The 18,072-nt window shown below is 50.7% G+C and overlaps 1 protein-coding gene across 2 annotated transcripts in view; it reads right to left on the bottom strand.

The window, feature by feature from the left end:
* LOC132805457 (CREB-regulated transcription coactivator 2-like) overlaps positions 1-12,562 on the bottom strand; it is a 53,529-nt gene extending 40,967 nt beyond the window's left edge. For both annotated transcript variants that reach the window (XM_060820539.1, XM_060820540.1), the window contains exon 1: positions 12,419-12,562. In XM_060820539.1, the coding sequence (XP_060676522.1) occupies positions 12,419-12,535 (117 nt within the window). In that variant the 5' untranslated portion in view covers positions 12,536-12,562. The remainder of the gene's footprint in view (positions 1-12,418) is intronic.
* Between the last annotated feature and the right edge of the window lie 5,510 nt (positions 12,563-18,072).

The raw sequence follows: 18,072 nt of genomic DNA, 5'->3' as shown, positions 1-18,072 counted from the left end.
AGACCTGTCCCCACCAGTACTGTACCCTAGTGTTATACACTGACAAGCCTGACCCCACCAGTACTGTACCCCAGTTTTACAGTGACAGACCTGTCCCCACCAGTACTGTACTGCAGTGTTATACAACGATAGACCTGTCCCCACCAGTACTGTACCCCAGTGTGATACAGTGACAGACCTGTCCCCACCAGTACTGTACTCCAGTGTTAGACAGTGACAGACCTGTCCACAATAACACTGTACCCCCGTGTTATACAGTGACAGACCTGTCCCCACAAGTAATGTATCCCAGTGTGATACAGTGACACACCTGCGCCCACCAGTACTGAACCCCAATGTTATACAGTGACAGACCTGTCCACAATAACACTGCACCCCAGTGTAAAACAGGGACAGACCTGCCCCCACCAGTACGATACCCCAGTGTTATACAGTGACAGACCTATCGCCACCAGCACTGTACCGCAGTGTGATACAGTAACAGACCTGTCTCCACCAGTACTGTACTGCAGCATTATACAACGATAGACCTGTCCTCACCGGTACTGTACCCCCGTGTTCTATAGTTACAGTCCTGTCCCCACCAGTACAGTACCCCAGTGTTATACAGTGACAGACCTGTCCCCACCAGTACTGTACCCCAGTGTTATACAGGGACAGGCATGTCCCCACCAGTGGTGTACGCCAGTGTTGTGCTGTGACAGACCTGCGCCCACCAGTACTGTACGCAAGTGAGATACAGTGACAGACCTGTCCGCATCAGCACGGTACTCCAGTGACAGACCTGTCCCCACCAGTACTGTACCCTAGCGTTATACAGTGAAAGCCTGACCCCACCAGTACTGTACCCCAGTGTTATACAGTGAAAGCCTGACCCCACCAGTACTGTACCCCAGTGTTATACAGTGAAAGCCTGACCACACCAGTACTATACCCCAGTGTTATACAGTGACAGACCCGTCCCCACCAGTACTGTACCCCAGTGTGAGACAGTGACAGACCTGTCCCCACCAGGACGGTACCCCAGTGTTATACAGTGACAGACCTGCCCCACCAGTACTGTACCCCAGTGTTATACAGGGACAGACCTGTCCCCACCAGTACTGAACCCCAGTGCTATATAGTGACAGACCTGTCCCCACCGGTACTGTACCCCAGTGTTATACAGTGACAGACCTGTCCTCACCAGTACTGTATCCCAGTTTTACACAGTGAAAGACCTAACCCCACCAGTACTGTACCCCAGTGTGATACAGTGACAGACCTGTCCCCAATAACACTGAACCCCAGGTTATACAGTGACAGGCCTGTCCCCACAAGTAATGTATCCCAGTGTGATACAGTGACAGACCTGCGCCCACCAGTACTGTACTCCAGTGTGATACAGTGACAGATCTGAGCCCAGCAGTACTGTACCCCAATGTTATACAGTGACAGACCTGTCCACAATAACACTGCACCCCAGTGTTATACAGGGACAGACCTACCCCTACCAGTACGATACCCCAGTGTTATACAGTGACAGACCTACCCCTACCAGTACGATACCCCAGTGTTATACAGTGACAGACCTATCGCCACCAGCACTGTACCGCAGTGTGAGACAGTAACAGACCGGTCTCCACCAGTACTGTACTGCAGTGTTATACAACGATAGACCTGTCCTCATCGGTACTGTACCCCCATGTTATATAGTGACAGACCTGCCCCACCAGGACTGTACCCCAGTGTGATACAGGGACAGACCTGTCCCCAATAACACTGTACCCCCGTGTTATACAGTGACAGACCTGTCCCCACAAGTAATGTATCCCAGTGTGATACAGTGACAGATCTGAGCCCAGCAGTACTGTACCCCAATGTTATACAGTGACAGACCTGTCCACAATAACACTGCACCCCAGTAATATACAGGGACAGACCTGCCCCTACCAGTACGATACCCCAGTGTTATACAGTGACAGACCTATCGCCACCAGTACTGTACCCCAGTGTTATACAGGGACAGACCTGTCCCCACCAGTATTGTACACCGGTGTGATACAGTGACAGACCTGTCCACACCAGTACTGTACTCCAGTGTTATACAGTGACAGACCTGTCCCCACCAGTACTGTACCCCAGGGTTATACAGGGACAGGCCTGTCCCCACCAGTACTGTACCCCAGTGTTATACAGTGACAGTCCTGTCCCCACCAGTACAGTACCCCAGTGTTATACAGTGACAGACCTGTCCCCACCAGTACTGTACCCCAGTGTTATACAGGGACAGACGTGTCCCCACCAGTGGTGTACGCCAGTGTTATGCTGTGACAGACCTGCGCCCACCAGTACTGTACGCAAGTGAGATACAGTGACAGACCTGTCCGCATCAGCACGGTACTCCAGTGACAGACCTGTCCCCACCAGTACTGTACCCTAGTGTTATACAGTGAAAGCCTGACCCCACCAGTACTGTACCCCAGTGTTATACAGTGACAGACCTGTCCCCACCAGTACTGTACCCCAGTGTTATACAGTGACAGACCTGCGCCCACCAGTACTGTACCCCAGTGTTATACAGTGACAAGCATGACCCCACCAGTACTGTACCCCAGTGTTATACAGGGACAGACGTGTCCCCACCAGTGGTGTACGCCAGTGTTATGCTGTGACAGACCTGCGCCCACCAGTACTGTACGCAAGTGAGATACAGTGACAGACCTGTCCGCATCAGCACGGTACTCCAGTGACAGACCTGTCCCCACCAGTACTGTACCCTAGTGTTATACAGTGAAAGCCTGACCCCACCAGTACTGTACCCCAGTGTTATATAGTGACAGACCTGCGCCCACCAGTACTGTACCCCAGTGTTATACAGTGACAAGCATGACCCCACCAGTACTGTACCCCAGTGTTATACAGTGACAGACCTGTCCCCACCAGTACTGTACCCCAGTGTTATACAGTGACAGACCTGCGCCCACCAGTACTGTACCCCAGTGTTATACAGTGACAAGCATGACCCCACCAGTACTGTACCCCAGTGTTATACAGGGACAGACGTGTCCCCACCAGTGGTGTACGCCAGTGTTATGCTGTGACAGACCTGCGCCCACCAGTACTGTACGCAAGTGAGATACAGTGACAGACCTGTCCGCATCAGCACGGTACTCCAGTGACAGACCTGTCCCCACCAGTACTGTACCCTAGTGTTATACAGTGAAAGCCTGACCCCACCAGTACTGTACCCCAGTGTTATATAGTGACAGACCTGCGCCCACCAGTACTGTACCCCAGTGTTATACAGTGACAAGCATGACCCCACCAGTACTGTACCCCAGTGTTATACAGTGACAGACCTGTCCTCATCGGTACTGTACCCCCGTGTTATACAGTGACAGACCTGTCCCAAGTAATGTATCCCAGTGTGATACAGTGACAGACCTGCCCCACCAGTACTGTACCCCAGTGTTATGCAGTGACAGACCTGTCCCCACTATTACTGTACCCCAGTGTGATACAGTGACAGACCTGTCCCCAATAACACTGTACCCCCGTGTTATACAGTGACAGACCTGTCCCCACAAGTAATGTATCCCAGTGTGATACAGTGACAGACCGGTCCCCACCACTAATGTACCTCAGTGTGTCACAATGAAAGACCTGACCCCACCAGGACTCTACCCCAGTGTTATACAGTGACAGTCCTGCGCCCACCAGTACTGTACTCCAGTGTGATACAGTGACAGATCTGAGCCCAGCAGTACTGTACCCCAATGTTATACAGTGACAGACCTGTCCACAATAACACTGTACCCCCGTGTTATACAGGGACAGACCTGCCCCCACCAGTACGATACCCCAGTGTGATACAGTGATAGACCTGTCCCCACCAGTACTGTACCGCAGTGTTATACAATGACAGACCTGTCCTCACCAGTACTGTACCCCAGTGTTATACAGTGACAAATCTGAGCCCAGCAGTACTGTACCCCAGTGTTATACAGGAACAGACCTGTCCACAATAACACTGTACCCCAGTGCGATACAGGGACAGACCTGCCCCCACCAGTACAATACCCCAGTGTTATACAGTGACAGACCGGTCCCCACCAGTACTGTACCCCAGTGTTATACAGGGACAGACCTGTCGCCACCAGCACTGCACCCCAGTGTTATACAGGGACAGACGTGTCCCCACCAGTGGTGTACGCCAGTGTTGTGCTGTGACAGACCTGCGCCCACCAGTACTGTACGCAAGTGAGATACAGTGACAGACCTGTCCGCATCAGCACGGTACTCCAGTGACAGACCTGTCCCCACCAGTACTGTACCCTAGTGTTATACAGTGAAAGCCTGACCCCACCAGTACTGTACCCCAGTGTTATACAGTGACAGACCTGACCCCACCAGTACTGTACCACAGTGTTATACAGTGACACACCTGTCCCCACCAGTACAGTACCCCAGTGTTATACCGTGACAGACCTGTCCCCAATAACATTATACCCCAGTGTTATACAGTCACAGGCCTGTCCCCACAAGTAATGTACCCCAGTGTGATACAGTGACAGACCTGTCCCCACCAGTACTGAACCTCAGTGCTATATAGTGACAGACCTGTCCCCACCAGTACTGTACCCTAGTGTTAGACAGTGACAGACCTGCCCCACCAGTACTGTATCACAGTTTTACACAGTGAAAGACCTAGCCCGACCAGTACTGTATCCCAGTGTGATACAGTGACAGACCTGCGCCCACCAGTACTGTACTCCAGTGTGATACAGTGACATATCTGAGCCCAGCAGTACTGTACCCCAATGTTATACAGTGACAGACCTGTCCACAATAACACTGCACCCCAGTGTTATACAGGGACAGACCTGCCCCTACCAGTACGATACCCCCGTGTTATACAGTGACAGACCTATCGCCACCAGCACTGTACCGCAGTGTGATACAGTAACAGACCTGTCTCCACTAGTACTGTACTGCAGTGTTATACAACGATAGACCTGTCCTCACCGGTACTGTACCCCCGTATTCTATAGTTACAGTCCTGTCCCCACCAGTACTGTACCGCAGTGTTATACAGTGACAGACCTGTCCACACCAGTACTGTACCCCAGTGTTATACACTGACAGACCTGTCCCCCAGCAGAACTGTACCCCAGTGTTATACAGTGACAGACCTGTTCCCACCAGTATTGTACCCCAGTGTTATACAGTGACAGACCTGTCCCCACCAGCACTGTACCCCAGGGTTAGACAGTGACAGACCTGTCCCCACCAGTACTGTACACCAGTGTTATACAGTGACAGACCTGTCCCCACCAGAACTGTACCCCAGTGTTATACAGGGACAGGCCTGTCCCCACCAGTACTGTACCCCAGTGTTATACAGGGACAGACCTGTCCCCACCAGTACTGTACCCCAGTGTTATACAGTGACAGACCTGTCCCCACCAGGACAGTACCCCAGTGTGATACAGTGACAGACCTGTCCCCAATAACACTGTACACCCATGTTCTCCAGTGACAGACCTGTCCCCACAAGTAATGTACACCGGTGTGATACAGTGACAGACCTGTCCACACCAGTACTGTACTCCAGTGTGATACAGTGACAGATCTGAGCCCAGCAGTACGGTACCCCAGTGTTATACAGGAACAGACCTGTCCACAATAACACTGTACCCCAGTGTGATACAGGGACAGTCCTGCCCCCACCAGTACTGTACCCCAGTGTTATACAGTGACAGATCTGAGCCCAGCAATGCTGTACCCCAATGTTATACAGTGACAGACCTGTCCACAATAACACTGCACCCCAGTGTTATACAGGGACAGACCTGCCCCCACCAGTACCTACCCCAGTGTGATACAGTAACAGACCTGTCTCCACCAGTACTGTACCCCAGTGTTATACAGTGACAGACCTGTCCCCACCAGTACTGTACCCCAGTGTTATATTGTGACAGACCAGTCCCCACAAGTACTGTACCCCAGTGTTATACAGGGACAGACCAGCCTCCACCAGTACGATACCCCAGTGTTATACAGTGACAGACCTATCGCCACCAGCACTGTACAGCCGTGTGATACAGTAACAGACCTGTCCCACACCAGTACTGTACCCCAGTGTTATACAGTGACAGACCTGTCCACACCAGTACTGCACCCCAGTGTTATACAGTGACAGACCTGTCCCCACCAGTACTGTACCCCAGTGTTATACAGTGACAGCCCTGTCCCCCACCAGTACTGTACCCCAGTGTTATACAGTGACAGACATGTCCCCACCAGTACTGTACCCCAGTGTTATAAAGGGACAGACCTGTCCCCACCAGTACTGTACCCCAGTGTTATACAGGGACAGACCTGTCCCCACCAGTACTGTACCGCAGTGTTATACAATGACAGACCTGTCCCCACCAGTATTGTACACCGGTGTGATACAGTGACAGACCTGTCCACACCAGTACTGTACTCCAGTGTGATACAGTGACAGATCTGAGCCCAGCAGTACGGTACCCCAGTGTTATACAGGAACAGACCTGTCCACAATAACACTGTACCCCAGTGTGATACAGGGACAGTCCTGCTCCCACCAGTACTGTACCCCAGTGTGATACAGTAACAGACCTGTCCCCAATAACACCGTACCCCTGTGTTATACAGTGACAGACCTGCGCCCACCAGTACTGTACTCCAGTGTGATACAGTGACAGATCTAAGCCCAGAAGTACTGTACCCCAGTGTTATACAGTGACAGACCTGTCCCCACCAGTACTGTACCCCAGTGTTATATTGTGACAGACCAGTCCCCACAAGTACTGTACCCCAGTGTTATACAGGGACAGACCTGTCCCCACCAGTACGGTACCCCAGGGTTATACAGGGACAGACCTGTCCCCCACCAGTACTGTACCCCAGCGTTATACAGTGACAGACCTGCGCCCACCAGTACTGTACTCCAGTGTGATAGTGACAGATCTGAGCCCAGCAATGCTGTACCCCGATGTTATACAGTGACAGACCTGTCCACAATAACACTGCACCCCAGTGTTATACAGGGACAGACCTGCCCCCACCAGTACCTACCCAAGTGTGATACAGTAACAGACCTGTCTCCACCAGTACTGTACCCCAGTGTTATACAGTGACAGACCTGTCCCCACCAGTACTGTACCCCAGTGTTATATTGTGAGAGACCAGTCCCCACAAGTACTGTACCCCAGTGTTATACAGGGACAGACCAGTCCCCACCAGTACTATACCCCAGTGTTATACAGGGACATACTTGTCCCCACCAGTACTGTACCCCACGGTTATACAGGGACAGACCTGTCCCCCACCAGTACTGTACCCCAGTGTGATACAGTGACAGACCTGCGCCCACCAGTACTGTACCCCAATGTTATACAGTGACAGACCTGTACCCCACCAGTACTGTACCCCAGTGTTATACAGTGACAGACCTGTCCCCACCAGTACTGTACCCCAGTGTTATACAGGGACAGACCTGTCCCCACCAGTACTGTACCCCAGTGTTATACACTGACAGACCTGTCCCCCACCAGTACTGTGCCCCAGTGTTATACAGTGACAGACCTGCCCCCACCAGTACTGTACCCCAGTGTTATACAGGGACAGACCTGTCCCCACCAGTACTGTACCCCAGTGTTATACAGGGACAGACCCGTCCCCACCAGTACTGTACCCCAGTGTTATACAGTGACAGACCCGTTCCCACCAGTACTGCACCCCAGTGTTATACAGTGACAGACCCGTCCCCACCAGTACTGTACCCCAGTATTATACAGTGACAGACCCGTCCTCACCAGTACTGTACCCCAGTGTTATACAGGGACAGACCTGTCCCCACCAGTACTGTACCCCAGTGTTACACAGTGACAGACCCGTCCTCACCAGTACTGTACCCCAGTGTTATACAGGCACAGACACGTCCTCACCAGTACTGTACCCCAGTGTTATACAGTGACAGACCTGTCCCCACCAGTACTGTACCCCAGTGTTATAAAGTGACAGACCCGTCCTCACCAGTACTGTACCCCAGTGTTATACAGTGACAGACCTGTCCTCACCAGTACTGTACCCCAGTGTTATACAGTGACAGACCTGTCCCCACCAGTACTGTACCCCAGTGTTATACAGTGACAGACCTGTCCCCACCAGTACTGTACCCCAGTGTTATCTTGTGACAGACCAGTCCCCACAAGTACTGTACCCCAGTGTTATACAGGGACAGACCTGTCCCCACCAGTACTGTACCCCAGTGTTATACAGGGACATACTTGTCCCCACCAGTACTGTACCCCAGGGTTATACAGGGACAGACCTGTCCCCCACCAGTACTGTACCCCAGTGTTATACAGTGACAGACCTGCGCCCACCAGTACTGTACTCCAGTGTGATACAGTGACAGATCTGAGCCCAGCAATGCTGTACCCCAATGTTATACAGTGACAGACCTGTCCACAATAACACTGCACCCCAGTGTTATACAGGGACAGACCTGCCCCCACCAGTACCTACCCCAGTGTTATACAGGGACAGACCCGTCCCCACCAGTACTGTACCCCAGTGTTATACAGTGACAGACCTGTCCCCACCAGTACCTACCCCAGTGTTATACAGGGACAGACCCGTCCCCACCAGTACTGTACCCCAGTGTTATACAGTGACAGACCTGTCCCCACCAGTACTATACCCCAGTGTTATACAGGGACAGACCTGTCCCCACCAGTACTGTACCCCAGTGTTATACAGTGACAGACCTGTCCCCACCAGTACTGTATCCCAGTGTTATACCGTGACAGACCTGTCCCCACCAGTACTGTACCCCAGTGTTATACAGTGACAGACCTGTCCCCACCAGTACTGTACGCCAGTGTTATACACTGACAGACCTGTCCCCCACCAGTACTGTACCCCAGTGTTATACAGTGACAGACCTGTCCCCCACCAGTACTGTACCCCAGTGTTATACAGTGACAGACCTGTCCCCACCAGTACTGTACCCCAGTGTTATACAGGGACAGACCTGTCCCCACCAGTACTGTACCCCAGTGTTATACACTGACAGACCTGTCCCCCACCAGTACTGTGCCCCAGTGTTATACAGTGACAGACCTGCCCCCACCAGTACTGCACCCCAGTGTTATACAGTGACAGACCTGCCCCCACCAGTACTGGACCCCAGTGTTATACAGTGACAGACCTGTTCCCACCAGTACTGTACCCCAGTGTTATACAGTGACAGACCTGCCCCCACCAGTACTGTACCCCAGTGTTATACACTGACAGACCTGTCCCCCACCAGTACTGTGCCCCAGTGTTATACAGTGACAGACCCGTCCCCACCAGTACTGTACCCCAGTGTTATACAGTGACAGACCTGTTCCCACCAGTACTGTACCCCAGTGTTATACAGTGACAGACCTGTCCCCACCAGTACTGTACCCCAGTGTTACACAGGGACAGACCTGTCCCCACCAGTACTGTACCCCAGTGTTACACAGGGACAGACCTGTCCCCACCAGTACTGTACCCCAGTGTTATACAGTGACAGACCCGTCCCCACCAGTACTGTACCCCAGTGTTATACAGTGACAGACCTGCCCCCACCAGTACTGTACCCCAGTGTTATACAGTGACAGACCTGCCCCCACCAGTACTGTACCCCAGTGTTATACACTGACAGACCTGTCCCCCACCAGTACTGTACCCCAGTGTTATACACTGACAGACCTGTCCCCCACCAGTACTGTACCCCAGTGTTATACACTGACAGACCTGTCCCCCACCAGTACTGTGCCCCAGTGTTATACAGTGACAGACCCGTCCCCACCAGTACTGTACCCCAGTGTTATACAGTGACAGACCTGCCCCCACCAGTACTGTACCCCAGTGTTATACAGTGACAGACCCGTCCCCACCAGTACTGTACCCCAGTGTTATACAGTGACAGACCCGTCCCCACCAGTACTGTACCGCAGTGTTATACAGTGACAGACCTGCCCCCACCAGTACTGTACCCCAGTGTTATACACTGACAGACCTGTCCCCCACCAGTACTGTGCCCCAGTGTTATACAGTGACAGACCTGCCCCCACCAGTACTGTACCCCAGTGTTATACAGTGACAGACCCGTCCCCACCAGTACTGTACCCCAGTGTTATACAGTGACAGACCTGCCCCCACCAGTACTGTACCCCAGTGTTATACAGTGACAGACCCGTCCCCACCAGTACTGTACCCCAGTGTTATACAGTGACAGACCTGCCCCCACCAGTACTGTACCCCAGTGTTATCCACTGACAGACCTGTCCCCCAACAGTACTGTGCCCCAGTGTTATACAGTGACAGACCTGCCCCCACCAGTACTGTACCCCAGTGTTATACAGTGACAGACCCGTCCCCACCAGTACTGTACCCCAGTGTTATACAGTGACAGACCTGCCCCCACCAGTACTGTACCCCAGTGTTATACAGTGACAGACCCGTCCCCACCAGTACTGTACCCCAGTGTTATACAGTGACAGACCTGTCCCCCACCAGTACTGTACCCCAGTGTTATACAGTGACAGACCCGTCCCCACCAGTACTGTACCCCAGTGTTATACAGTGACAGACCTGTCCCCACCAGTACTGTACCCCAGTGTTATACAGGGACAGACCTGTCCCCACCAGTACTGTACCCCAGTGTTATACAGGGACAGACCTGTTCCCACCAGTACTGTACCCCAGTGTTACACAGTGACAGACCTGTTCCCACCAGTACTGTACCCCAGTGTTATACAGGGACAGACCTGTTCCCACCAGTACTGTACCCCAGTGTTATACAGGGACAGACCTGTTCCCACCAGTACTGTACCCCAGTGTTATACAGGGACAGACCTGTCCCCACCAGTACTGTACCCCAGTGTTATACAGGGACAGACCTGTTCCCACCAGTACTGTACCCCAGTGTTACACAGTGACAGACCTGTTCCCACCAGTACTGTACCCCAGTGTTATACAGGGACAGACCTGTCCCCACCAGTACTGTACCCCAGAGTTATACAGGGACAGACCTGTTCCCACCAGTACTGTACCCCAGTGTTACACAGTGACAGACCTGTTCCCACCAGTACTGTACCCCAGTGTTATACAGGGACAGACCTGTCCCCACCAGTACTGTACCCCAGTGTTATACAGGGACAGACCTGTTCCCACCAGTACTGTACCCCAGTGTTACACAGTGACAGACCTGTTCCCACCAGTACTGTACCCCAGTGTTATACAGGGACAGACCTGTTCCCACCAGTACTGTACCCCAGTGTTATACAGGGACAGACCTGTCCCCACCAGTACTGTACCCCAGTGTTATACAGGGACAGACCTGTTCCCACCAGTACTGTACCCCAGTGTTACACAGTGACAGACCTGTTCCCACCAGTACTGTACCCCAGTGTTATACAGTGACAGACCTGTTCCCCACCAGTACTGTACCCCAGTGTTACACAGTGACAGACCTGTTCCCACCAGTACTGTACCCCAGTGTTATACAGGGACAGACCTGTTCCCACCAGTACTGTACCCCAGTGTTATACAGGGACAGACCTGTTCCCACCAGTACTGTACCCCAGTGTTATACAGGGACAGACCTGTCCCCACCAGTAGTGTACCCCAGCGTTATACAGTGACAGACCTGTCCCCACCAGTACTGTACCCCAGTGTTATACAGGGACAGACCTGTCCCCACCAGTACTGTACCCCAGTGTTATACAGGGACAGACCTGTCCCCACCAGTACTGTACCCCAGTGTTATACAGGGACAGACCTGTCCCCACCAGTACTGTACCCCAGTGTTATACAGGGACAGACCTGTTCCCACCAGTACTGTACCCCAGTGTTATACAGTGACAGACCTGTCCCCACCAGTACTGTACCCCAGTGTTATACAGGGACAGACCTGTCCCCACCAGTACTGTACCCCAGTGTTATACAGGGACAGACCTGTTCCCACCAGTACTGTACCCCAGTGTTATACAGTGACAGACCTGTCCCCCACCAGTACTGTACCCCAGTGTTATACAGGGACAGACCTGTTCCCACCAGTACTGTACCCCAGTGTTACACAGTGACAGACCTGTCCCTGGTGCTGCTCTCTGTCCCTGACAGCTCCAGGCTGTTTCTCAGAGATTGGGGATAAGGTTTGGGGCCTGGCGCTCTGTGCTGAGCTGTCCCCTCCCCCCAGGCCCCGGCCCCGGGCCTGTGTCGAGATGCAGTGTCTCGAGCCCGGGGTTTGTCCAGCCGCAGCCGGAGGCCCCGTGCTGGCAGTGACAGGACGGCCCTGAGCCTGAGCGCTAGGCCGCGGCCTCCAGCGGCGCCCTCCCCTGGGCCCCAGCCCTCACCGCCAGCGCCTTACCCGCGAGTTGTTGAGCTCCATCATCACCTCCTCGAAGGCGGCCGTCTCCTCCGCCTGCTTCTGGTTGTGGAGGGCGATCTTCTCGCTGAATTTCCGCGGGTTGTTGCCGCCCGCCATGTTGATGGCGATTTTTTTTCCGCCGCCCCTCGCGGGCGGAATCGGCGCGGCCGGGCGCGCGAAGCGGCCCGAGGCCACATTAATCGCGTCAAAACAACAGGGCGGGCAGCCAAAACAAAATCCTGCCCGACCGACCCGCCGCGCCCTCTGGGATCTGTAGTCATTTCCGTCTTCTCCCTCGTGCCCCAGGTCTGCGGCTGGACTACTATTCCCAGAGGACCCCGCGTCGGCATCGTCCTCATACTACATCTCCCCGAACCCTCCGCGCCCCCGAACTTCTCCCTTGACCCCGCCTCCAGCTGCCTTCTGGGACATGTAGTTCCACTGCTCCCCACGTTTCTTCTTCCCTGAAGGAGAGAGGAGAGGTGGAAGAACTACACCCTTAAAAATCTCACAACACCAGGTTATAGTCCAATGGATAGTTTGATCCAAACAATCCCCGCAGTTTGGAAACAGGCTATTTGGCCCACCAACATTGTGAAGAGCATCCCCTCCATTTGGAAGCATTCGCTTTTGGTGCTGTGCCCCTTCCTCTGGTGCTTGTGGAGTATTAGATCATCAGACACAGAACTTATAGCCAAAGATTAGTGTCATCCCCTACCTTAGACAGAATTTGGAGATGTAGGTGTTGGACTGGGGTGTACAAAGTTAAATTTCACACAACACCAGGCTATAGTCCAACAGGTTTAATTGGAAGCACTAGCTTTCGGAGCGACGCTCCTTCATCAGGTGGTTGTGGAAGACTCGATCGTAACACAGAAATTGTAGCAAAAATTTGCAGTGTGATGTAACTGAAATTAAACATTGAAAAATTGTTTGTCTGTTAAGTCTTTCATCTGTAAGAATACAGTGATAGTTTCACTTCTTTCATGTGTAAATCACAAAACCTTTTTTTAAAAGTTGCATTCTCGAGTTAGCTGTTAACAATGGTGATAGCCAGACAATATGTTGAAGGTGTTAGCCCCCTGTGTTCTCTGTCTATGACCTGATGTTTAGATTGATTCTAATCTAAAACGTGAGATAACAGAGTTTTACATAAATTCATGCAGTTTTTGAGCTCAGAGTTTTACATGAATGTATTCAGTTTTTGAGCAACATGCAATGTAACTCTGCAAGGACAAATTCACCCCACAAAATATATGTGTGTATGTGGGTCTTTGTCTGTGTGTGTGTGTCTATCTGGGGTGGGGGTTGTGAGTGTAAGAAAGAGTTTGTGTGTGTGCAGTGAGTGCAGAGTGTCGTAAGTCTGTGAGGGGGTGCATGTGAGAGTGTGGGAGTGTACGTGTCTGTAAGGGTGTGTGTGTGTGTGTGTGTGTGTGTGTGTGTAGTGCAATGGTGATCACCCTGTAATGTGACATGAACCCAAGGTCCCGGTTGAGGCCCTCCCTATGGGTACCGAACTTAACTATCAGCCTCTTCTCGGCCACTTTCCTCTGCTACCTGTCCCGAAGTCCACCTTGGAGGATGGTCACCCGAAGGTCCAAGGCTGAATGTTCTGGACCACTGAAGTGTTCCCCAACTGGGAGGGAACCCTCCTGTCTGTTGATTGTTGTGCAGTGCCCATTCATCCGTTGTCATAGCCTTTGCTTGGTTTCCCCAACATACCATGCCTCCGGGCATCCTTGTCTGTGTACAAGGTGGGAGGTGTAATAGTGGTATCTATGTCCACAATCTGACATGTCTTGCAGCGTCCACCGTGACAGGGTTATATGGAGTTGTCCTGAGAGCCAGGCAGTTTGCTACATACAATGATCTGTTTGAAGTTTGGCGGTTGTTTAAAGGCAAGCAGTAGAGGTGTGGGGAAGGTCTTGGTGAGGTGCTCATCCTCATTGATAATGTGTTGCAGGTCATGAAGAACATGGTGTAATGTTTCAGCCCCTAGGAAGTACTGAACAACGAAGGGTACCCTGTCAGTTGCAGCATGTTTCTGTCTCCTGAGGTGGTCATTATGGAACCTCCAAGGTGGACTTCGGGACAGGCAGCAGAGGAAAGTGGCTGAGCAGAGGCTGATAGCTAAGTTCAGTACCCATAGGGAGTGCCTCAACCAGGACCTTGGGTTCATGTCACATTAAAGGTGACCACCATTGCACTACACACACACACACACACACATATTCCTACACACACACACTCACATACACACGGACACAGGTACACAGACCCCCACACACACCATTATAGACACACACTCCCACATGCACCTCCTCACAGACTTAAGACACTGCACTTACTACACACACACTTTCTCACACTCACAATCCCCACCCCAGACAGACACACACACACACACACACACACACACACAGACAGACAATGACCCACATACACACACATTTTGTGGGGTGAATTTGTCCTTGCAGAGTTACATTGTACTTTGCTCAAAAACTGCATGAATTTATGTAGAACTCTTATCTCACGTTTTAGATTAGAATCAATCTAAACATCAGGTCATCGACAGAGAACACAGGGGGCTAACCCCTTCAACATATTGTCTAGCTATCACCATTGTTAACAGCTAACCCGAGAATGCAACTTTTAAAAAAAGGTTTTGTGATTTACACATGAAAGAAGTGGAACTATCACTGTATTCTAACAGATGAAACAATCAATTTTTCAATGTATAATTTCAGTTACATCACACTGCAAATTTTTGCCATAATTTCTAAGTTACGATCGAGCCCTCCACTACCACCTGATGAAGGAGCGTCGCTCCGAAAGCTAGTGTGCTTCCAATTAAACCTGTTGGACTGTAACCTGGTGTTGTGTGATTTTTAACATTGTACTTCAGACAGGTTCAAGCACAGTTTCCTTGGCTTTGTGTTGACCCTGTAACTTGAGAAAGTTTTGCCAAAACTGCTCCAAAGTCAAATTTGAGCTATAGGGACAGTCTGGAAGGTAGGGGCTGTTTTCCCTCGTAAATAATGGAAATGTTGTGTCACAGCCTGGGTCATATAATTTGTTTGGAAGAAGTACTAATACAGAGAGCATGGTTCTTCCAAGTGGCAAAATCCAAATCTGAATGGTTAGATACTGGACCTGTACCCACACTGCAGTGCTTTGCATTGGCAGTGAAGCCTTTTCAGATTCTTCAGAGTAGGATGATAAATTGTTGTAAATGCCAATCTCACGGTCATCAACATAATGGCAGACAGCAGGGAATATGATGAGGAGGTACCTGAATTGGCCTGGGTTGTACAAAGTTAAAAAAAACTCTCCAGGTTATAGGTTGAAGGCACTAGCTTTCGGAGCAATGCTCCTTTGTCAGGCAGTGAGTGGGGCAGCATTATAAATTCTGTGTCTTTTCATCCAACCCTACTTGCTACCTGACAAAAATAGCAGCATTCCAAAAGCTTGTACTTCCAAATAAACCTGTTGGACCTTCACCTGGAGTTGTGCGACTTTTCATTTTGTTGATAAACATTCACCCTCAGTCCCCATCTGTTTGTAATTGTACCGGCCTCCACCACGTCTTCCAGCAGCTCATTCCAGATACACACACCACCCTCTACATGAACAAGTTACCCTTTAGGTCCCTTTTCAATTTTTCCCCTCTCACCCAAACCTATGCCCTCTCCCCATCCCAGGGAAAAGACTGTCTATTTACTCTAACCACGTCCCTCATGATTTTATAAACCTCTATAAAGGTCACCCCTCAGTAGTCCTTTCCGTCACCTCCCTTGTGCTCCAGGTCTTTGGCTGGATTCCTTCTCCCAGAGGACACCGCATCAGCATCATCCTCAAACTACATATTCCCAAAGCCTCCACACCCACCAAAACATCAACCTTAACCCCACGTCCAGGTGAAGGTCCAACAGGTTTATTTGGAAGTACTAGCTTTCTGGGACGTGTCGTTCCACTGCTCCCCATTAGGGAGAACAGCCCCTGCCTTCCAGACTGTCCCTATAGCTCAAACCCTCCCACACTGGCAACATCCTTTTCATCTTTTCTGAACTCTTAGGTTTCACAACATCTTTCCTTCTGATAGAAGGGAGACCAGAATTGTATACAATATTCCAAAAGTGGCCTAACCCATGTCCTGTACAGTTGTAACGTGACCTCCCTTTTATTCAATGTATAAGCTGCTAACTTTTAATGAAAATCTAGTATTGTTGGCTTTGATAGGCAGGATTCAGAGGAGATTTACAAGTTGCCAAGGTTGCAGGGTTTGAGCTACCGGGAGAGACTGAATAGGCTCGGGCTACTTTCCCCTGGAGCATCAAAGGCTGGATGGTGACCTTATAGATGTTTATAATATCATGAGGGGTGTGGATGGGGTGAATAGCCAAGGTCTTTTTCCAGGCTAGGGGAGTCCAAATCTAGACAGCATAAGTTCAAGGTGATTGGCTGGGGTGTATCCATGGAAATGAGCTGCCAGAGGAAGTGGTGGAGGCTGGTACAATTACAACATTAAAAGGCACTTAGATGGGTGCCTGAATAAGAAGGGTTTGGAGGGATATGGGCCAGGTGCTGGCAGGTGGGACTAGATTGGGTTGGGATATCTGGTCGGCATGGACAGGTTGGGCCGAAGGGCCTGTTTCCGTGCTGTCCATCTCTATGACTCTAAGCGATATTCAACATCTCTTACTTAAAATTTGTCATCGACCTCATTTATGGGGGTGTAGGTATGACCATCAAGGCCAACATTTATTGACTGTTCAAGTCAACCACATTACTATAGGTTTGGCCAAAACAGCTAAGGACCACTGATTTCCTTCTCTAAAAGTACATCAGCGAACCAAATGGATGTTTACATTGTCATCCTTCGGTCAGCTATTCCGGATTTATTTTAGTTGAATTTCACCATGTGCTATGGTAGGATTTGAACCCATCCCCAGAATGTTAATGTAGGATTCGAGATTGCTGGTTCAGTGATATCCCTAATACACTACAGCCTCCTCTGGCTAGTATTTCATTCATGTTTAGTGAATGAATACTTGCTGTTAGTGACATTGTGCTTGATACAGTGGATGCTCTGCAGTCTTTACTGAACTGCAACAAGTCAAGTCCTGATGCTGAGAACATACCTGTTTTTCATTCCTAGACATCTTGCTTGTAAGCTGAATCCATCTGTTGGGTTTTCCTTTGTTCCTGTCAGTGAATGCAGCGACCCTCACACATTGGGCTCTGGTTCTTGTATTTGTCCTGTTGCATCTCATGCTCACCACAAGCGCAGCAGGGAGCGGAAAGCAAGAGTTGGCCACTCAGTTCCTTTCAATGACACAAGACCATCAACCTTAAACTTTAACTGTCTGTCTCTCACTGCACAGATACTGCCTAACCAGCAGAAAGAGAAAGAAAGCCAAGTTACCAGAACTCTGTGTAAGGGGGGAGGCAAACAATTTGAACGGACATAAAAAACTATTGGGGAAAGGGTTTGGATATTTTAATATTAAAAAAATCTCCAAAATGACTTCTCCAGAACATGTCCCTTTCAGCGAAAAACCCACCCTCAAAAGAGTTTATTTACATCAAAGTCTGCTTGAGATGAAAACTACACAAGGTTTCCGAAGACTTTTATTTCTTCTGAAAAACTACAC

The sequence above is a fragment of the Hemiscyllium ocellatum genome, chromosome 50 (assembly GCF_020745735.1).
Source record: "Hemiscyllium ocellatum isolate sHemOce1 chromosome 50, sHemOce1.pat.X.cur, whole genome shotgun sequence".
Classification (NCBI taxonomy): Eukaryota; Metazoa; Chordata; class Chondrichthyes; order Orectolobiformes; family Hemiscylliidae; genus Hemiscyllium; species Hemiscyllium ocellatum.
Note: the sequence above shows the minus strand (reverse complement) of the source record. Positions and strands in the feature narration are given on the sequence as shown.